Source organism: Pleurodeles waltl, chromosome 2_1, assembly GCF_031143425.1.
Source record: "Pleurodeles waltl isolate 20211129_DDA chromosome 2_1, aPleWal1.hap1.20221129, whole genome shotgun sequence".
NCBI classification, from domain to species: domain Eukaryota; kingdom Metazoa; phylum Chordata; class Amphibia; order Caudata; family Salamandridae; genus Pleurodeles; species Pleurodeles waltl.
The window spans coordinates 123,910,132-123,932,278 of record NC_090438.1 but is presented as its reverse complement, the minus strand read 5'-3'; the positions used below and the strand labels follow the sequence as shown (position 1 = coordinate 123,932,278).

The 22,147-nt window shown below is 45.8% G+C and overlaps 1 protein-coding gene across 1 annotated transcript in view; it reads left to right on the top strand.

Annotated features, from left to right (window-relative positions):
* TMEM164 (transmembrane protein 164) overlaps positions 1–21,434 on the top strand; it is a 284,841-nt gene extending 263,407 nt beyond the window's left edge. Inside the window, exons 5-6 of the mRNA XM_069211436.1 lie at positions 20,352–20,452; positions 20,803–21,434. Coding sequence (XP_069067537.1) covers positions 20,352–20,452; positions 20,803–21,009 — 308 coding nt within the window. The 3' untranslated portion in view covers positions 21,010–21,434. The remainder of the gene's footprint in view (positions 1–20,351; positions 20,453–20,802) is intronic.
* The last annotated feature ends 713 nt before the right edge of the window (positions 21,435–22,147 follow it).

Sequence of the window (22,147 nt, the reverse complement as noted above, 5' to 3'; positions counted from 1 at the left end):
CTAGGAGTGACAGGCTGGTGGTCTCTGCCTGGGTGAAAGGCACGAATATATGTGTTTAAAGGTAAAGCAAACCAGCTCAGCCGAATAGTTAATACGGAAATACACCTACAAGCAATCATCTAACGACCCGTTGCTGATAAATCGATTGCTCTAGGTTAGATTAGCAATAGATATTGGCAAAGCCAATAGGTCTGGTGTTGACCGCCTTTTGCCTTTGTCATTGCTTATTTTGTGATGGTTACTGCTAAACGTTATCGTTCTTGATGCTTCCTGGCCCTATTCAATAATTAATTTTTTTTTGGCTTAAAGCCAAAATATTTTTGCGGTCTCAAGAAGCAGACATTGCTCTACTAGTTCCAAGCACTGGAGGGAACTACTTTGTGTGTGGATGTGCTCCACGTGAAAGGGTAGCATGCCGTCACTTGCAGTGAAGTTAGCCAGTGGAGGAAGTGGGCTGAACCATTGCCTTATGCTGTATACTGCAGAGGGGGACGAAAAATGTGAATGACACAGTAACAGACAAATGGATGAAGAAGACTACCGGAAAGCCCCTATAATAAGTAACTATGTTATAGCTACTATTTTAGAGCAATTGAAAAATCTTTGCTGACTCTAGACCTGAAAATGACCATTTGTACAGTGCACACTACAACGTTTTTATGTAGCACTTACTGCTACATATGTAGCAATATAGGTATGTGGTGCTACTGTGGCCCATCTCATTTTTACTTAGTTTAATGATGTTGTAAGACGGAAAGGTGGAGTCAGTTGTGCTGGGCTTTAAACCGGTGATCTGCAGGTTGCCCAGTGATCTAAGCAGCAAGTGCTGAACTCAGTGGAGGTATCTTTTAACCAAGTATGTCTGTCCATAAGATCTGTCAGTATTGATTTGTAGTGCTCTAAATACCCCCCTCTCAAGCCATTCACAGGCCTTAAATGTGCTTTTTTGTCCCCCGCATTATCCATCATCTGCCAAGTCCCCTTTAGTCGGTTCTCAATAGATGAAATCTCAAGATCTTCTAGGTGTGCCACATTTTTTTGTGTGCATCGTATGGCCAGTCCCTTAACAGGACGCTGGACTCTCGTCCATCAAGACGGAAATTGTGGACCACATCATGGGACGGAATTTAAACAATGGACAATCTGGTGTGAAGGGTATCTAAGGCTACCTTTGCATTCCCAGGGTTTTCAGGCATGTGGTGCTGTTCAGAGGGGTCATAACACGGATAGTGTAGTTGGACATGTGGGGCGGGTTTTAAAAGATTTTTAGGTCACAATCAAGAAAGGGGCAGCTCCCTGTGCTGTGGATGGGCAGACTGGGTTCTGCCCCTCTCCTCCCAAACCCCTTATATTGATGAGTGCACCAGTGTATGGGTGGGGGGGGGAGAGAGCATGGGGAGTTGTGAAGGGAGAGAGTGAGCTAGAGACTTCAGTTTACTTCGTAAATCTGAGGTGATAAAATGCTTTTAATGGTTGAATTGAGGGCACTTTTGTAGAAGATGTATTGAGTCTTTAAATTTTGTTTCCACCAAAGGACAGCCTGTGAGCAGAAGGGAAGCACACTGGCGAGGACACTGCAAGGTTTGGATCATTACTGAGCGTGCAAATCCAGCTTAGACTTGGAGGATGATGATCAGATATTGGGGCGCATTATGAGGAGGAAAGTGTTTAGGGTTGAAGAGCTATGGTAAGAGGATAAGAAAAGGTGTTTTGGAAAGGACCAGGGAATAGGTTGAGAAATTACAGTGTTCGACTTTGGGACATAATTTGCTTGTTTGGCGTCTGTGGTTGGTTTAGGAGTGGGAACATAAGGCAGATTTGGGCCCATATTTATGCAACGTTAGCGCAGCATTAGCGTAATTTTATTTATTTATTTTTTTAAACTAAAGCGGCACTAACTCAACTCCATATTAGACCCGTCTAGCGTCAAACAATCCGAGTTAACGCCTTTTTTTAGGAATCGCCAACCCACCTTGCCTCAAATTGCAACAATGATATGCAAGGTAGATGACACTAGCCCCCCAGCGCCATATTTACCTCCAGACGCAAAAACGACACACACTAAGGAGGCAAACCTAAAGAATGATGCTAAGGTCGATTAGCATCAAATTTTAACGCCTGGTTATACCAGGCGTTAAAGTGCTGCTAGGCACATTTCCATGGGGAAACCCCATGGAGTAACCATGTTGGGCACATAGATGCCCAATCTAACACACCCAGCATCACCACCACCCACACCACAGGGACACTACAGGATGAGTGAGCCCATCCCAGGTAAGTATTCGTACTTGTCTGTTGTACCACTGGGGGCCACTTACATGGGGCCCCTGGTGTTGGGGTTGTCCTGGGGACACTTATCCCCTGTGTTGGACATTGGGGTTGTGCAAATGTCTCCTGTCAATACTTAGACAGGTGTCATTTATTGGCTGCTTGTGTAACGAAAAAATGACACTAGGCTGACTAGTGGCACATTTTTTGCCGCTAATCAGTCTAGCGTCATTTTTGTCCCACTAGCGCCACTTTCCCTAACGCCATCCCTCACCGGCTAGCGTCTTTTCTTTAGACGCTAACCAGTTGTTAGCGCCATTGTACGTCTTTTTTTAAAATATGGTGCACGGATGGCACTAGGGAATGGCGTTAGATCGCGCAAAATTTTCATTGTCATTTTTTATAAACATGCTCGTTGATGTGTTAGTGACATTGGGTGTAAAGTGGCCTTTTCACTTTAAAATGTCAAGGCTGTGATGTTTTCTTCCTCCTTGCCTAATGCGGTTTGCCTTACTCTAACCCGAGTCGTGCTTGGTTGGAGTCCAGCATGCAGAGCTGCGCTGTGTCATCAGGAAGTGGATGTCTGCCAGGGATGTCATACTGAATCTGGTGGGAATGGACTCGCTTTGGTTTTCAGCTTCACTTTATCTTCCCTGAGCTGAAACTCTGCAATGCTGTGCCTTTCCTCTTGAGCATTGTTATTCTGAGGACATTCCCTGCACCTTTAGCTGTTTGAAATGGCACGAAAGTATGTCGGTCACCATTTGCAAGGAGTGTTTACTGAATTTTTCCTTTTTTCCTTTTTTGTGTATTCTTCATTTGGGTTGCAACGCCATTTCCTTTTCTCCCTGCTTTGTTTTCGTGTTTCACCTAGAAATGTATTTTTTGACATAGGCTTGTTTTTATGCTCTTTTGTATCACAAACACTGCCTTAGTTTAAAGACTAGGTGTGCACTCCATTTAAGGTGTAAAATAAAAATAAGTATATTCAGCAGGTTCTGCTATTTGGGGATGTTGTTACTGCCCCATGCCAGTTGCAGCACTTTTTCTGCCACAAAAGGAGTGATACTTAGGAAAACTTCCTCACTGTCCAGAGAGAAGGTGGGAGGGTAGGGGCAGTAACCAACTGAGTACAGTGCAGAAGGTCAGGCCATTCCCAGGATTTCACACCAGTAGGGGCTGCTGAGCCTCATGTCACGTGCCTACTGACAGAGAGAACCAAAAATGTGATAAGGGGACTGCTTGAATTATTCTCAGCTGCTGGTAGTTGCTTATGCTAGATTTCAGTAGATCATTTTTTTGCTCGCTGTGCCATTGGAGAGGATCCAACTTTATGCAAACCAGTTTTGGACCTGCTCAACGAGGAACAGTCAAGTAGGAAATTTGCTGGCTATGTCCCTTGTTAGCAGAAACAAAGCAACCACAGACCAGTTTCGGACTGGTTGCACCTCGTCAGTGAGAGGCAGCTTTAGTCCTATGGCACAGATATTCAATTAAATATATAGTCTTCCTAGCTATACCCGGGGCGGGGCTGCTGTTAAGGGGTCCAGGCATAGGGCGAGATCTGAACAGCATGCAGGGCTGCTGGAGGCTTAATGTCCCAGGTTGGCATAGACAGCCCCTAGGACTGCAGGGCACAGTGTTATATTGGGACAGTATTGTACCAAGTAGTACTCTCGACCGACAGAGCTATTACATTTATTTCCCCGCTTGAGTGTTGACTATCTTCAGATTATATGTCATGTACCAAAATAGGTACCATAAATTGACTGCTCTCAAGACCAGGGACTTGTGAGAGATGACCCAAGAACATATAATGCAATTTTGAACCCTCGAGCTACATCAGCGTAATTTCACCACATAATAAAACACTTGTTATTGTCGAGGTTCAAGCATTTCTTTCTTCATTCCTTAAAGTTAATTTTATTGAATTTTCGATAACACAAATGCCCAGGTATTTGTAATATGGAATATGACGCTTGGTAAGCGAGCCGTTCAGTACTGATCCAGCATGCACGTGCGTGTTACCATGAGCAATCAAACAAAGTGACATATATCCCAGCTGCCTTTCTCTCCTGAGCTCCTTGCATCAGAATAAAGTCAGTAGCTCGATGTCTGCATCGAAAGCTAGAGACATATCAGGTCCCCTCATGCCTGTTTGGACTAGTTAATACTCCTGAGAGCTCTGTCTAGGACAAGTTACTTTTCAGCTGCCCTTATGTATGTACTGTGTCACCGGTCTCCTGTCACGTCTGTCTGGAAGACCACGTTCCAGTAGAAGTTCCAAACCAAACTTTTTAGGGTCCTGCGCGCAAGCACTGTGGCCTGTTGTAATCTCACTGTGGGCTTTTAATCACGCCCACTCTTGCTATTCATTCTTTGTTGTGCTTGTCTTAAATGCTTAATTTTTATTGGTGAATTTTGTGAAATTTCCCTCCTTTGTGTGCCGAGTTCCCTCCCAGGTGATTTCACTAAGTGAACATTTTTGTTATCCATCACACTAAATCAGGTTTCCTCCTGTTACAGCGTGTGATGGCCCCTCCTCAGGTTTCGGTTTGCCTTTCATCCCAGCCGTGATCTTTTCTAGACATTCATGCAGGGAGCCAATAACTCTTACGCTCATGGTGGCCGTGGCGCTTGGAATTGACTTGGCTCTTTGAATTGACTTGCTTCTGTCAACTGTTTTACTTATAATTTTCAATTTATCTGGCAAGAAAAGTCCAGTTAGGAATTTACAGCGCCAATAGCTCTAACTCGAGCAAACGCAAGACCCATTGCATTGCAAATGCTTGTTTAATACTGTCCTTAAGTTAGGCGGACATTTCCAACATGGTGATGGTTTAGGAGAATAGGGTGGATTTAAGTGTGCATTTGAGGTCCAGAAGAATAACCTCCATTTTGTACTCATTCAGTGTCGGCAACTTGTTTTCCTGCCACTGAGCCACCTTGCACATGTGTGATGTGATGCCATTGCATTTATCCCAGGGCCCCTGACCAGAAGATAAAACTGCATGTTTTCCGCATAGGAATTTAAGGTAAGCCCTTTGTATATTTAGTTTCTCGAATGGAGCCTGGGGTGGGCATTAAGGATAAGGAGCGACCAGGCCTAAACCCTTTCAGTGCTTAATTTGTAGAAGAATGAGTGCCAGTGCCCAAAGCTCTGTTAATTCTTAAATTTGTTTTCTAAAAAAAAAAAAAAAATTATTAGACTACTTATTCCAACATCCTAGCAGATTATAAAGGAATTATAACACCCAAGGTGGCGCATCAAACGAAAGTGAAAGGTCCCGATTACCTTGGGTTCTCAGATCACTAAATATGGTCTCTTCAAAAACAGACAAGCCTCATTGTGAAGCGTCTGCACTGCAGCATATGGTCCTGCTTTTAATTTTCATCAGTTTGGCTTGCGCTGCAGGGGAGGGGCCGTGGAGGGGAGGGGTAGGAGGCGGATTATTTCCAGACCCTTGCCATCGGAGTGCAGTAGTGTCTGAGCTCTTTAAGGCCAACAGACCTCTTCTAGCCTCCTGTTGTTGACAGGCTGTGATTTGCCATCCGGGGTCCTTCTTGTGACCTTTCACTGGCAATGCATGACATACCTCCCTCCGTTTCGCTCAGAACCCACCAAGATCATCTGCGGCGTACCTCAAGGCTCATCGCTCAGCCCGACACTCTTCAATGTCTACATGAGCCCCCTCGCCGACATCGTACGCAAGCACGACATCATCATCACCTCCTACGCCGACGACACCCAACTTGTACTCTCCCTCACCAAGGACCCCGCCAGCGCCAAGACCAACCTACAAGAGGGTATGAAGGACGTCGCAGATTGGATGAGGCTCAGCCGCCTAAAGCTGAACTCTGAAAAAACGGAAGTCCTCATCCTCGGCAACACCCCGTCCGCCTGGGACGACTCCTGGTGGCCCACGGCCCTCGGCACCGCACCGACCCCCGCAGACCACGCCCGCAACCTCGGCTTCATCTTGGACCCTCTTCTCACCATGACCAAGCAAGTCAACGCCGTGTCCTCCGCCTGCTTCCTCACTCTCCGCATGCTCCGCAAGATCTTCCGCTGGATCCCCGCCGACACCAGAAAAACCGTGACCCACGCCCTTGTCACGAGTCGCCTGGACTACGGCAACACCCTCTACGCCGGGACCACCGCCAAACTCCAAAACCGCCTGCAACGCATCCAAAACGCCTCGGCCCGCCTCATCCTCGACGTACCCCGCAACAGCCACATCTCCGCACACCTGAGACACCTGCATTGGCTCCCAGTCAGCAAAAGGATCACCTTCCGTCTTCTCACCCACGCACACAAAGCCCTCCACAACAAGGGACCGGAATACCTCAACAGACGCCTCAGCTTCTACGTCCCCACCCGCCCCCTCCGCTCCGCTGGCCTCGCACTTGCTGCCGTCCCTCGCACCCGCCGCTCCACGGCGGGTGGGAGATCTTTCTCCTTCCTGGCGGCCAAGACCTGGAACTCCCTCCCCACCAGCCTCAGGACCACCCAGGACCACTCCGCTTTCCGGAGACTCCTAAAGACTTGGCTGTTCGAGCAGCGATAACCCCCCCTTTACCCCCTAGCGCCTTGAGACCCGCACGGGTGAGTAGCGCGCTTTATAAATGTTAATGATTTTGATTTTTTTTTTTTTGATACCCCTTGACAAACCATTTACTGTTTTAAAAAATATTTTATTTAATCTTTTATCAAATAAGCAAGCAAGACATATGCTGTTACAAGCTTTACCTCAGGGCTTTTGCTAGTGCGAGATCGACCACCACTGTACAGATAAAGTTTGCAATTCCTCTGTAACCTATGAAGGCTGAATGGTTACAGGTTAGTACGTTTCGGCCGAATTTTGCCAGTTAGCATTAGATGTGGTCACTTCCTTGACCATCTTGCTATTCCTCAAGCTTTTCTTTCTTTTTTTAGGGTCGAGCCGGCAAGTGCATGCGATAGCGCATGTGTTTCACCTGCAAGACTTTTGTTTACAGTAAAGGGCTGGGAGTCCGCTCGTTACTTACCATTGCTTGCGTGGCACTCTTCTTTACAGTCTCGAAATTTGTCACTGTAGGCCAAGATTAATTTCCGTTCCTCTCTGTGGAGCAGGGACTAAACACTGATTGATTCAACTTAATCAGTGCCCGTCCACTGCTCCCGACGTGACTGAGTTACCATTTTGTTCTTTTTAAGTTCTAGTGCCCAGCAAGAAGACGGTGAGTGTCTGGCAAAAACGTGCTTAACAGAACAAACACAATTGCAAAGTTTTATTTTCTATAGGTAACTTTCTTTTATTTTCCAAGTCTTTCTCACTTTGCACTCTTTTTTGCTTTTGTTTTTGGTCGTGGGTCGTGTTCTCAAGAGATGACAATTATCTTGTTATAAATATTGCAAAGTGACATTGTTTCTTTCTTAAGTGTAATTTCTGAAATTATGCTCTTACACATAATGGTGCAGTACACCCAATACACTCCAATCCAATTTGCCCCACTACAATCCACACCAATTTACCCCACCCCACACCAATCCACCACATTCAATACAGTCACTCTAATCCAATCAACCCACTCCAATCCTCCCAAACCACACCAATCTAATCTGCCCCACTCCAGTTAACCACGCTCCAATCCAAAACAGTCTGCCCCACTCCAATCTGCTTTACTCCAGTGTGCCCCACTCCAATTCAAAATAATCTGCCTCACTGAAATCTGCTGCACTCCAATCCAAAGCAATCTGCCCCACTCCAATCCAAAACAATCTGCCTAGCTACAATCTGCTTCACTCCAGTCTGCCTCACTCCAATCCAAAGCAATCCGCCCCACTCCAATCTGCCCCACTCCAGTCCAAAACAATTGTCCCCACTCCAATCCAAAACAATCTGCTCAACTCTAGTCTGCCTCACTCCAATCCAAAACAATCCGCCCAATTCCAATCTGCCCCAGTACAATCCCAAAAAATCTGCCACACTCCAATCCGCCCCACTTGAATCCGCCCTACTCCAATCTGCCCCAAAACTAAACAATATGCCCCACTTCAATCCAAAACAGTCTGCCGCACTCCAGTCCAAAACAAACCGCCCCACTGTAACTCTCCCTACCCCAATCCAGTCCACCCCACTCATCCCAATTCACCCAACTCTAATCCACCCCACTCCAATCCACCTGATAGAACCCAGACCACCCCACTCCAGTCCAATCTAGCCCACTCCAATCCACCCCACACCAGTCCAATACACTCCATTCCAGCCCAATCAAATGTGCTCCAATCCACCCCAACCCTCTCCACCGTAATTCACACACTCCAAAACAACCTGCCCCACTCCAAAACAATCTGCCCCACTCCAAAACAATCTGCCCTATTCAATCTGCCCCACTCCAATCCAAAACAATCTGGCCCACTCCAATCCCCCCCACTTCAATAAAAAAAAAACAATCTGCCCTACTCCAATCTGTCCCACTTCAATCCAAAACAATCTGGCCCACCCCAAAACAATTTGTCCCACTCCAACCTGCCCTACTGCAGTGTGCTCCACTCCAATTTGCCCAACCCCAATCCAGTCCACCTCACCCCAATCCACTCCAGTCCCCTCCAATCCACTCCCACTCAATTCCAATCCACCCCACACTAATCCAGTCCAACCCACTCCAATCCAATATTACTCATTACAGTCCAATCCACCACACTACACCCCACTACAGTCCACCCAGCCCCACTACAATCCAACCCGTCCCACCACAATCCACCACCCTGCCCCACTACAATCCACCCTACCCCACCACAATCCACCCCAGTCCATTCCACCCTACTCCAGTCCAACCCACTCCAACCCAGTCCATCTACTGAACTCAATTCCAACCCACTCCAATCAAATCCAATCCACCACAACCTAATCCACCTCACTCAAATCCACCACCACCCAATCCATCCCACTCCAATACAATCCAACTTAGTCCACTCCAGTCCACATTAATCCACGCTACCCCACTCTACTCCAGACCACCCTAATCCATTCCAATCCACCCCATTCCAAACAATCCACCCCACTCCAATTCACCCCAATCCAATTCACCACCCTCCACCCCTATTCACCACAATCCACCCCACTCAGTCCAGTCCACCTCACTTCAATCCACTCTACCCCACCCAATTTGATCCACCCCAATCTATTCTACCACACTCCTGTTCACCCCACCCCAGTCCACCCACTCCAATGCAATCCATCCCACTCAGTCCAGTTCACCCCAAGCCAATCCAACCTACTCCATTCCAACCTACCCCCATCCAGTCCACCCCACTACAATCCAATCCTCCACCCTCCAGCCCACCTCACCCCACTCCACCCTGCTCCAATCCACCCCAGGTGAGTCCACCACTGTCCAATCCAATCCAACCCATCCCACTCCACTCCACCCCACAGCAATTCAATCCACCCTATGCTAGTCCTCCTCACCTCAGTGCAATGCACTCCAATCAACCCCACTCCAATCAACCCCACCCAAGTCCAATACATCCCGCCTACCCCACTCCAATCCAACCCTCTCAGTCCAGTTCATCCATGGCAATCCAGTCCACCCCAGCTCAATGCAATCCACCCCAATTCAGTCCACCCACTCCAATTCAATTCACCCCAATCCAACCAACCCACCCACCCACTCCAATCCAACCCATCCCACTCCAACCAACCACGCCCTAATCCAGTCTGCCCTACCCCACCCTGCTTCAATCCACCCCAACCCATCCCACCTCCATTTCAGTACACCCCACCTCATTTCAATCCACCCCACTCCATTCCACCTCACTCTATCCCAATCCACACCACCCCAGTTCAGTCCAATCTAATCCACCCAGCCCACCCCACTCCAGTCCAATCCTCTCCAGTGAAGTCCAATCCACACCACCCCTCTCTAGTCAATCCACCCCACGCAATCCAATCTGATCCACCCCACTCAACGCAATACAATCCATCTCACCCTAATCCAAACCCTCCAAATCCACCCCACTCCAATCCAGTCCACCCCACTCTACCCTAATCCAATCCAATCCCCCTTACTTTACCCCACTCCAATCAACCGCACTCTACTCCACTCCAATCCACCCCACTACCTCAATCCACTCCAACCCTTTCCACCCTACTCCAGGACACACTGTGCCACTGAATCACTGAACTCTACTCCCCTCTACTCAACGACACTCTACTCCCCCTACTCCTCTCTGTGACACTTTACTCCTACCACTCCACTCTGACACCCTAAGCCACTAACATTTAGTCATGCTGAACTGCAGCCACACTGGTGTAACACATTGCAAAAATTCCATGTAGTTCATTTGACAGTTACCAGTAAAGGTAAATATCAGTGTTCATAGCCTACAAGCTACTTTCTTTTCTGGTGTTCATGATCTAAATGTCCTGCCTCCCCATGAACTCCTTCCCACGCACGGAACATCCGGTTCCTGAATCTAATCCGCGCTGCCTTCTTTTCTTTTGTTGCTGAATTATCACGAACGCTCTGTGGATTATCTCTGTGGGTGGAAGTCATTTTGTAGAAATGTCTCATCATCCAACAAAAAGGATATCGGAGATGTGGCACAGAATGAATTCTAATCTCCTGCTCAGAAGAGTGTTTTTCAGCTGGGATATACAGCGTCCGTCTTTGTTAATACTTTTTGGGTCAGTGGATTACATTAGTCTGGTGTGGGTGTGCTAAAGTCTTGACTGCTCGCGCGAGCCAGAGGCTGTTGCATCTGCTGAGCAACAGAGAGGTCAACTTTAGGCTTCAGAAGGAGCTTCAGAGACACGGAAGCTCTCCATTGGTCTATTTCTGACCGAGACATCAATGCTTAATTTGTAAATAAAAGCGTGCCGTGCCCAAAGCTCTCCTCTAAAACACAAGGCTGATCCAATTAAATGTGCGATCTTGAAGCCATCTCAGGCCTCCTTAGTCCTTAATGCTCCCCTGGGAAGGGCTGGAAGGGGAATTGCATCCCCTTCCACCCCTGATCCCCCCTGACCCCTCGGTGGCGTCTGATGACGTCAGCGCGCAATTGCGTGCTGACCTCATCAGAGACATACCCCTCCGTGCTGTAAGCTCAGCTTCCAGCGCCGATCCAGTGCCTATTTTTATTAAGCCAGTCTGCTCGGGGGAGGGGTTGGGGGCAGAAACCACTAGGCACCAGGGATTTATTATTATTATTATTTTTTCTTTTTACATTATTGAATGAGGGGAGCGGCCAATTGGGCAAGGGCCGCTCCCCAGGGGGTCAAACATTTTTAGGCCTTTCTGCACCCCCTGGGGGCAGATTGGACTATTTTAATTAGCCCGATTTGCCCCCAGGGTGGGCAGACGCCCCTAGACCAGGGATATATATATGTTTTTTGTTTATTTTTTTTATATATGGGTTGCAACCCCTTAGGCAAGGGTCGTTCCCCTGGGGGCAAATTTATATTAGGCCATTTCTGCTCCCCTTGGGGACAGATCGGCCTATTTCTATTAGGCCGATCTGCTCCCAAGGGGGGCAGAAACCACTTAGGCACCAGGGATTGGTGTGTGTGTATGTGTGTGTTTTGTTTGGGGGGCAGCCCCTTGGGCAAGGGTATTTCCCCATGGGGGCGCATTACTGTTGGCCATATCTGCCCCCATGGGGGCAGATCGGCCTATTTTTGGAAGGCCCATCTACCCCCAAGGGGGGCAGAAGCCCACTAGAGACCAGGGAAGATTTATTTTCCAAAATAAGAGGGTGGGGGTTTGGCCATACCCCCATCCAAATAAATGGGGCCAAAGTTGTTCTGCCCACCAGTGGGCAGATGGGGCAGTTACCCCAGATCCACTCCCCGGAGGGTGGGGGGGGGGCAGAAAGCATACTAGATGCCAGGGAATAAAAAAAAAATAGTGGGGTGGTGGCTACCAGCCAGTATGTGCCTGGTTATGCCCCCACCCCAACTGAAGGGGAAAACAGTCTTTCAGCTCTCCACCCACACTAAAACATCTTATCCGACGGCAAGCAAGAGGACATTTGATTTTTTTGGGTTTTGGTTTTACATTTGGGCCATGAGAGCTTGGCTAACTCTCAAAATCGTCCCACTTGGAATAGTGAGGGCTGCACTTTCTGGACTTTGGGACGCTGCCATGTAGAAAAATCCTCAAGACCTAGACACATCTGAAAACTAAACATCTGGGTGAGTCCAGGGTGGTGTGCTTCACATTCACCCGCACCATTTTCTTACCCACAATGTCCTGCAAACCTCCAACTTCGCAGGAAATCATATATTTTTCCCACATTTTTGTGATGGAACCTTCCGGAATCTGCAGGAATCCACAAAATTCCTACCACCCATCATTGTCTCATCTATACTGATACAAATTCTGCTGCACTTGTTTTTTTTAAACTGTCCTTTCCTCCTCAATTTTGACATCTTTTTGGCTCTTCCTTGTCATAGGCACTTGGCCCACCTACACAAGAGAGGTATCATTTTTACCGGGAGACTGAGGGGAAGTTGGGTGGTAGGAAATTTGTCCCTGTGCGGTGATCACACAGAAATGTGGGAAAAACGTCTTTTTTTTTTTTTTAGCTAAATTTGAGGTCTGTTGAGGATTCTGGGTAAGAAAACATTGGGGGATCCACTCAAGTCACACCTTCCTGGACTGCCTTGGGTGTCTAGGTTTCAGAAATGTCTGGGTTTGATAGGTTTCCCTACATGGCTACTGAGCCCAGGACCGAAAACGCAGGTGTCCCCACCCGCAAAAACAGGTAGTTTTGTATTTGATAATTTTGATGAGTCCAGATAGTATTTTGGGGCATTTCCTTTCACAGGCACTAGGCCTACCCACACAAGTGAGGTACCATTTTTTATCTGGAGACTTGTTGGAACGCTGGGTGGAAGGAAATTTGTGGCTTCTCTCAAATCCAGAACTTTCTGTCACCGAAATGTGAGGAAAAAGTGTTTTTTGGCCAAATGTTGAGGTTTGCAAAGGATTCTGGGTAACAGAACCTGGTGAGAGCCCCACAAGTCACCCCATCTTGGATTCCCCTAGGTGTCTAGTTTTAAAAAATGTGCAGGTTTGGTAAGTATCCCTAGGTGCTGGCTGAGCTAGGGGCCAAAATCTACAGATAGGCACTTTGCAAAAAACACGTCCGATTTCAATGTAAAAATGTGATGTGTCCATGTTGTGTTTCCTGTCGCGAGCACTAGGCCTACCCACGCAAGTGAGGTACCATTTTTATCTGTATACTTGGAGAAATACAGAATAGCAAAACAAGTGTTATTGCCCCTTGTCTTTCTCTAAGTTTTTTCTTTCCAAATGTAAGACAGTGTGTAAAAAAGACGTCTATTTGAGAAATGTCCTGTAATTCCCATGCTAGCATGGGCACCCCGGAATTCAGAGATGTGCAAATAACCACTGCTTCTCAACACCTTATCTTGTGCCCATTTTGGAAATACAAAGGTTTTCTTGATACCTAATTTTCACTCTTAATATTTCAGCAAATGAATTGCTTTATACCAGGTATAGAATGAAAATCCATTGCAAGATTCAGCTCATTTATTGGCTCTAGGTACCTAAGGTTCTTGATGAACCCACAAGCCCTATATATCCCAGCAACCAGAAGAGTCCAGCAGATGTAACGGTATATTGCTTTTAAACATCTGACATTGTAGGAAAAAGTTACAGAATAAAACGTTGAGAATAATGGCTGTTTCTTTCACCTCAATTTCAATTATTTTTTATTTCAGCTGTTATTTTCTGTAGGAAAACCTTGTAGGATCTACACAAATTACCCCTTGCTGAATTCAGAATTGGTTTCACACCCATTTCTGTCACTAACTGGAAGGAGGCTGAAAGCACAAAAAATCGTACAAATGGGGTATGTCCCAGTAAAATGTCAAAATTGTGTTGAAAAATTGGGTTTTCTGATTCAAGTCTGCCTGTTCCTGAAAGCAGGGAAGCTGGTGGTTTTAGCACCGCAAACCCTCTCTTGATGCCATTTTCAGGAAAAAAAAAACACAAGCCTTCTTCTGCAGCCCTTTTTTCCCATTTTGTTTAAAAAAACACAATTTTCACTGTATTTTGGCTAATTTCTTGGTCTCCCTCAGGGAAACCCACAAAGTCTGGGTACCTCTAGAATCCCTAGGATGTTGGAAAAAAGGGCACAAATGTGGTGTGGGTAGCTTATGTGGCCAAAAAGTTATGAGGGCCTAAGTGCGAACTGCCCCAAGTAGCCCCAAAAAGGCCTGCCACCTGAGAGGAAAAGGCCTGGCAGCGAAGGGGTTAAAAGTCATAATGGACTTCAACACAGAAACTATGCATTTACTGATTTTGGTGCCCGATTAGTGGCGCTGCCTTAGCGACATGTTCTCAGCAGTCAATAGCCAGGGACTGGACTGAGGCAAGAGTGAAACTTTCAATCTAAAACTAAACAGTGTACGTATGCGCATCATGTACCTTAGTTCTGGAGCCACCTGTTGCTGCCCCGTGGGGATCTGTTAACCTGGAAGTTCAGGTGCCTAAAGGAGCTTACACGCTGTCTTCAGCTGCATGGCACTGGTGCTTCGAAGACTGGGCAAGCGAAGCGTGTATGGACTTGGCTAGCTCAGAAAAAGGAAAACGACTAGGACCCAGCATATATCGGCAAGTTATGCTGATCCACGGATCAGAGGTGCACTGGCCATTAGCCCAGAGTGGCTAAAGCCAACCAAGCCTGCTGCATTAGAGGCTTCAGTATCAGTCCCATGCTAGTTTAGGAATACTTCATTGCATGTGTTCACATTCTGTCTCTATCACCTCTTAGGACACTTGGGACATCCCACCCGGGCAATCGAGCCGTTCTGCCTCTGGCACGGGTGCCCAACCCGCTGGACTGCAAGCCACTCCCCAGTTACTACTGGTTTGTGCCACTCGTCTAAAACTTCTTGTTTAAACTTCATCAGAAATATGTTGGCGCACTAAGGACAGTGCGGCACACTTTGCCTGTAGTGCAAAAATATTTAAATTATCTTTAAGATAAAGCTTGTAATTAAGCTTAATGCATGATTTAAGATATAGCTGTATGTAAAGCTCAAATAGATTTGAGCTGTGCTTCCAGCCAGTGACCAGAGGGTGCCTCGGATGTCAGTCGAACATGTATGAGTGGGCAGCATTTGTGTACATGGGCGACTGGAGGAATGTGAGGATGTGCACAGATGCAGCCTGAAGCTTTTAATGAAAGCAGCCAAGGCAGTAGTCCAGCAAGGTTAATAGGCAGGCTGCTCCTGGCAACGAGCAGAGCATCAATGAGCAGATTGGCCTAGCAGCTCAAGCTGCTGCCTTTGGAACCTGGGGACTCAGTTTTGAATCCTGGCCTCTGCGTTAGACACAACATAGTGCAATTCTGGACATATCACTCAATTACCCTGTGCCTAAAAGTGCGTAAAATGTATTTGTGTAATCCCCACTTGATGTACATGATCTACAATCGTCTCCCAACCCCTCATGTTATGTACAGCAGTCTGTTGCTTCACAGCTAGATTCACTGTATATAAATATCAATACATACATACATACATGTTAGAAACCTTGCCTCTTATTCAAATGTTGACCGGAGACCCGCAGCACTGAGGATGCATGTTGTCCAGATTCACAGTAGAGGTAACAGCAATGTATTGGTACTCCCCTACAAAAGGAGTGTCATTGGGACACCAGGCCGAGGATTCCCTCCTAAAAGAGGACATACAAAAGGAGGCAGCTGAGAGCAGTGAGGGTATGAAAGTTGCCATCTTGATAGGCTTGGTCTCTTTTGTGATGGACTACAAACCTCATTTTTTTGGCCTACTGTGGAATCTATTGACTTTCCTCCTGACATCACCTCATGGTCATCAACCATCATCTTCTGCCGACTGATTGTCTGGTTCTTCTTTGTGCAGAACTACTGTCCATTTTTCTAATTGTAAGTTTCTTAATCTCACAGCGCTCTGAGACTACTGCTGTGTCATATGCAGCACTTTACAAAAATTCCAATCAAAAGAAATTTCGGACTATTTGCTTCAGCCACAGAGGCGTCCGCTTTCCATGGCCTTGGGCTGTAAAAGTTCCTTTTACCATTGCATTAAACCTTGCTCCAAGTCACAAGAAAAGCGCAAAAAATTATTTCCGAGTGAAGATTGGAAACATCAGCATGCAAAGCATTTTTTTCTGCTCTCTCGCAGCATTGCTAATGTGCAAAGAGAGAGGGTGGAGCTCCAGATGTGAAACAAATCCATGCTGGCTTAAAAGACAACACTGAATGGCTTGGTGTTCTTGGGTATTTGTACATTTCAAACTTTTCCCAGTGCTCAATTTATGCCATTATCTGCCAGTGCTCGGCATCTGTACTTGATTCTTAAAACTGCCACTTATTTATGACAGCCCATCATGTGATTGCTGTCTATTTTTTAGCATATCAGCAGTGTTTCACAGTTTAAAAAAACAATAATGTCCGTATGTCCATGCCATTCTTACAGGTGTGGGTGACCTGGGAGTACAAATTGTCACATTTATAAGAGTGTGATGGGAACTGGGTGGTGAAAGATACAATGACTTCCCTTAGTAGTGCCTTGGGCCCTGGCACTTTCTTAAAACAATTTAAGCTCTGACCTTTTCTCGTGATAGTCCACAGTGGTTAATTCTTGTACTGCTGTGTGTTAACAATTCATGGCTCTTAGCGTGGATTTTGTGTTTACATCTTTTTATTAAGTTTTCAAGCAGGAAATGCATACAGTGTAGCATATAGAAGCAGAAATGTGCACGAAAAGATCACAACACGTCAACATTAAACAACAGTAGTAAAGCCGAGCACTATATGGGTTCAGTGCCCTCTCGCCGGATTCAAGGGTTGCATCAAAGCAAACAAAAGATACAAAAGAAAGAGGGAAACGCATGGATAATGCAACCACATGTCATTTCCCACAGGAAATCAATCCTGCGGGATGTAGGGTGGGTCAATAGAGAAAGATCAATGAGCGGTACATCCTGAACAGAGAAGCTTACAGCAGGAAGTCAGCAGTGAAGAAGAAAGGGTGGGCAAGGGGTCGGTGATGGGGTGGCAGAGCTCCCGGTTGTCCAGGCAACAAGTCAGGATCAAGGCATCAGTCAACGGTAAGGACAGCGACCAAATAAACATACGAAGAAGCCCTGAAGGACAAACTTTGGGGAAGAGAGGTATCAAGGAGGCCCCCACCAAATAGTCCGGAGTTTGGTAGAGTGGCGGGGGGGGCAGCAAATGCCATTCTCAGCACCTCACAGAGTAGGGGGCCCAAATGCCAGTAAATCAATGTTCCTGGTCATTCAAGCGGTAGATTAGACTTTCATGTGCTGCCATGGTCGACACACTTTCAAGCCGGTCCTCCTGGGTTGGAACGGCCAGTGAGTGCCACCAGTGGAGGATGCACAGCTTAGCAGCAATCAGTAGGGAGACCACCATGGGAGATGGGTGCTGGGAGTCCCCGTGTGTGTTTTGAAGGTTCACCAGGGGGGCTTGGAGGGCAGTGGTACAGCCGAGTATCTAGCAGGAGAGGATCAACCCCCATCCAGAAGGGTGTGAGCTCTGGGCAGGATCAAAGGATGTTCATTGTGTCGCAATTCAGGGACTGACGCCGCCAGATGGCAGATGTCAAACACACTGTGCCAGTGCCAGTCTTGCAAGACTCTGGCTTCCTGCAGTCCCCTCCCAGGGGACACCAAGGGCTGTGACCAGTGTTCTGGTTAGCTTGGATTTTGGATGAAGACTTGATGGTGTTTTGAGGTGTGCACTGCCCAGGTTTGTTGACTAAGGACCTGATTTAGATGTTGGCACATGGGTTACTCTTTCACAACAGTGATGGGCAGCCCTCCTCCCCGCCGAAATATAAATCCCATAGGATATGATGGGATTTATTTTTCGGTAGATGGGCTATCTGTAACCCGTCCACCAACATCTAAATCAGGCTTAAGTTCTTATCACCTTTAAAGGTCCAGACCGAGCTTTGCCCAGTTATCAATGATGAGATGAATTATTCAGCTGCATCATTTTTGTATAATAATTTTGTGCATTGTTAATTCTGCCTAGAGTATCTGTGTGAGACATCATACACCTAATTCTCTCTATTATTGCATAGATTTAATTGAGCATCATCAAGGGGAGTTTCCATTTTTTTGAGCTACGCAAGATTCCTTGAGTCTGAGCCCGGTTAGGTGTCATCATGCTGTATTTATGTTATTGGAAGGCGTTCCACATTTTTGAAAAGGTACAACCAACAGAAAGGAGTAAAAGGTAGTCTTGTTTGACCATTTTAGCCTTCCAGCTGGCAAAATAGCTCACAGAGCTAAATGTAGACCACTGACATCTGCTGTGATCAGCAGATCACACGTTTGAATCCAAGCAAGGCCTGCTCAGCTCTTCATCCTTCTAAAGTTGGTAAATTGCCTACCATTAAATTGGGTAATAGTAGTAACCCATTTTTACAGTCTTTACAAATTGCAGGCAAACGGTATGATGCACTTTATTAGAGCAATGTTGTATTAACTCTACCTTCTGTGTGGGACTGTACTGCTGTGCGAATGGTCTAATATGTTAAGGCATTAATGAGCTTAATTGCTTCCTTCAGAAGTTTCTTGCTGTCACAGCAGGTCTAGAGAGTTTTATCCAAGTTGCACAATAGCATTTTTTAGATTCTAATTGTGTTTTGTGCTTCATTGGCTTACACATGTGTTAACGACAAATATTTGGAGGCATTTTGCGTTTTGAAATCGTGCTGGAAAGAACATCTTACTCTGAGTAATTTTAGTTTCATTGTTATAACGTAATCCAAGTGGATTACTGTTCCTTAAATACTGCCCCTGAGTCACGTGACATGAGACTCTGCTTTAAAAGATTTGGAAAATGGCTGCACTCATCTGGACACATCACATTCCCATCCATGACTAAGAATACAGACTGGTCTTACCTAAAGTCCAGAGGAAGGAGCGTGGGCCGCATTGACCACGTGAGACTTCCTATTATAGGGGCTGTGCAGTTGCAGGGTTCACATCTCGTTTTTCTCTACCCGGATATATTTTACATTAAACCATACTCTAGAAAGGCAAGCCATTGCCTCAGAGGCAAAAGCGGTTACAGATGAACTGAGCAAAGAGCTTACGCAAAACAGTGTCACTTCCTGCCCTTGTGCAAGCGTCAGGGCAGTAAGTTCTGAACATGAAAAGTATGGCGTGAAGACCATGCTGCAGCTACGCAGTGGACATCAATTTCATGAGTTAGAAAACACAGAAAACAGAATTCCTTCTCTTCACACCTACCTTTAAAACACATTCTAGCCAGCACACCTTGACAAACTCTACTTGTAAGGTTTCTCCCAATTCTGGTCCCTGGGGCAAATATAATTGGTCTTTAATATTAACAATAAAATCTCTATCTCCCCATATACACTTGCCATGCCTGTCTAGCTCCATTCGCTAAAGAAAGTCCAACACCTTCTGTCCCCAAGTTAGCTGAAGGTTCTAGCACTCCGCCTTAATTTGTCTCTCATTGCTTTATGTCAGTGCCATTCTGTCGTGCATTGCGCAGTCCTCCCCAGCCACTGTCTTTGTTCCATGACCAGACTCAGGTTGTTTCAAAGAAAATTTGGCGAACTACCCCTGAACCTGAGAAACCTACACCGCTTAGAGCCCAGGTCCCACCTTTCTCTCCTCAGCAGACTCCAATTGGCTGCTAAGGGGCAGTTTTGTGAAATTAAAACGGGGCAGTGATTTCGAGCCTGATTGTAGAGACGAGCATTGCAACATTGCGATATTGGCGCAGACCACGTAGAAAGTACAGGCACATTTGAGGTATTGCTCATTGTTGCGTTGAAAGGACATTTTATTTTGTTTCAAGAGAGTGGCATTGTAAGCTTTTCATTGCCCTCTGCTTTTATAGCCATTCCAAAGTGAGCTTTCCATAAAACCTTGTGTCCATACAAAATTTGACCTAGTGTTTCTCTACATTAGCAAAGGAAGGTGCTGTCTTGAAGATGTGGCCATCACATAGGAAAGATAAAATGCCATTGCGCAGACTGAGGGCAATGAGTATTTACACACTTACTGCTTGTGTCTTGCAGGTATCTACACTCCGGAGCCCCTCTCTAATTTTTGGTGGGCGCTTTTAGCCACAGGGTTGATGTTCTTCTACCACTTCAGCTTCCTGCAGATCCTTGGGCTGGTAAGATGGAAAAATTGTTAACTTTTCCTGTGCTGTTATCCAAGCAAATCCATTGATGTTTGCTGCTTTTTCTCCTGTAGGGCTTGCTTTGTCTAGTTATTTGTGGATTTTTGGGGTTTCAGTGGACATGCTCTGAAATGTTAGAAATATAGCACTCTAAAGTAGAATTGCTTTATTATAGAATAAAAATGCAGTGCAGTAGAATTGCTGATATTGATAGCGATATATTCTAACATGCTAGTGTTCAATATTCAGTACCTGTTTACATCTTTGGAGTCCACTTGTAATAGCATGGTCATTGGTCCATTGTCTGACTAGATCAATTCTTATTCATTGTTGTCTCTTTCCAGATCACAGAAGTAAATTTAAACAATATGCTGTGCCCAGCAGTGTCTGATCCTTTCTACGGACCGTGGTACCGCATATGGGCATCCGGACATCAGACTCTCATGACCATGGTGCACGGGAAGCTCATCATCTTGCTTTTCTATTCAGTTGCTCCTGCTTATAAGTACTTTGTAGATCTCCTTCAACTTCCAGCTAAGAAAATAGACTGAAGGATCTGCCCAAGGAATGGACTTAAGAGAAGAAAATGCACTTGTTTTCCAACAAAAGAAACTTGTTGTGTGTGGTTTGTGTTTGCGTACGTGCTCGGGCATGTGTGTGTGTGTGTGAGAGACATGAGTGCAGCAGAAGAGGGACAATATCGTAGACTGTGCTTTCACAGGTTCTTGCCTCACTGATCGTTTCATTGACCATTGACTGTTTTGCCAGCTGCTTTCTTTCTTGTGCCCGTAGAAAGTGGCAAAACTTGTGGCCTTATTCAGGGATTATGGTGTATGTTTCAAGTTGCGCACATTTTGTACATGTATCTCATGCTGTAAAAGGTTTAGGATAAAGTTAAGACATGTTAATAATGTCATCTTTTTTTTACTTTGACTTATTTTCTAGTTGTAAAAAATATATTCAGCTGTGAGACACTTAGGTTACTTACTGTCCAGTTCATCCATAGAGATGCAGGTAATCATGTTTGGTTCTACTCAGCAAACAAGCCTGCACCAAGAAGTAAGCACTGGAGCATTAGAAACATGAAAAACGTCCAGTTTAAAAATATGAGATAAAACAGATATGCAACATGCAGGATAGGTTCGAACAGATGGTACTTGGATCACTTTTGCATTGATGATTTCACTTGAAAGTACCACATAAGGCTTTGTGTTTTTTTTTGTACACCATCCTTAATTGTCCTCTGCACATAGGCATCCCTCATTGAGAATTTGGGGCAGCAGGATCCAATGTATTGGCATCACCCTGATTTTAGTGGAAACATTTGAGAATGGGATATTCTAGCTTGTTACATTTGAGAGTTTTCAGAAGGGCTAACTAAATTGTAAGTGTTTTTCACACATTGTACCCGATAGTTAATATGTTGAGGGATTTCTGGGGAGTGCACGATGTGCAGGCTCATTGGAAGGTAAGTGAATTGAAAACATGGTAGATCTGCCGAGTATGCGTATGCTAGCAATATTGGGATACTCTAGCACGTAAAGAAATTAAACAAATAATTGGCAGTTGAATGCCCTTTAGCATTCTGTACATTGACCATTCACATACTTGTGAGTTCATTTAACCGTTTACCTTACTCATCAGAGCTCACAACAGCTGCTCACCCAACTTAAAAACATTGGAATGTTA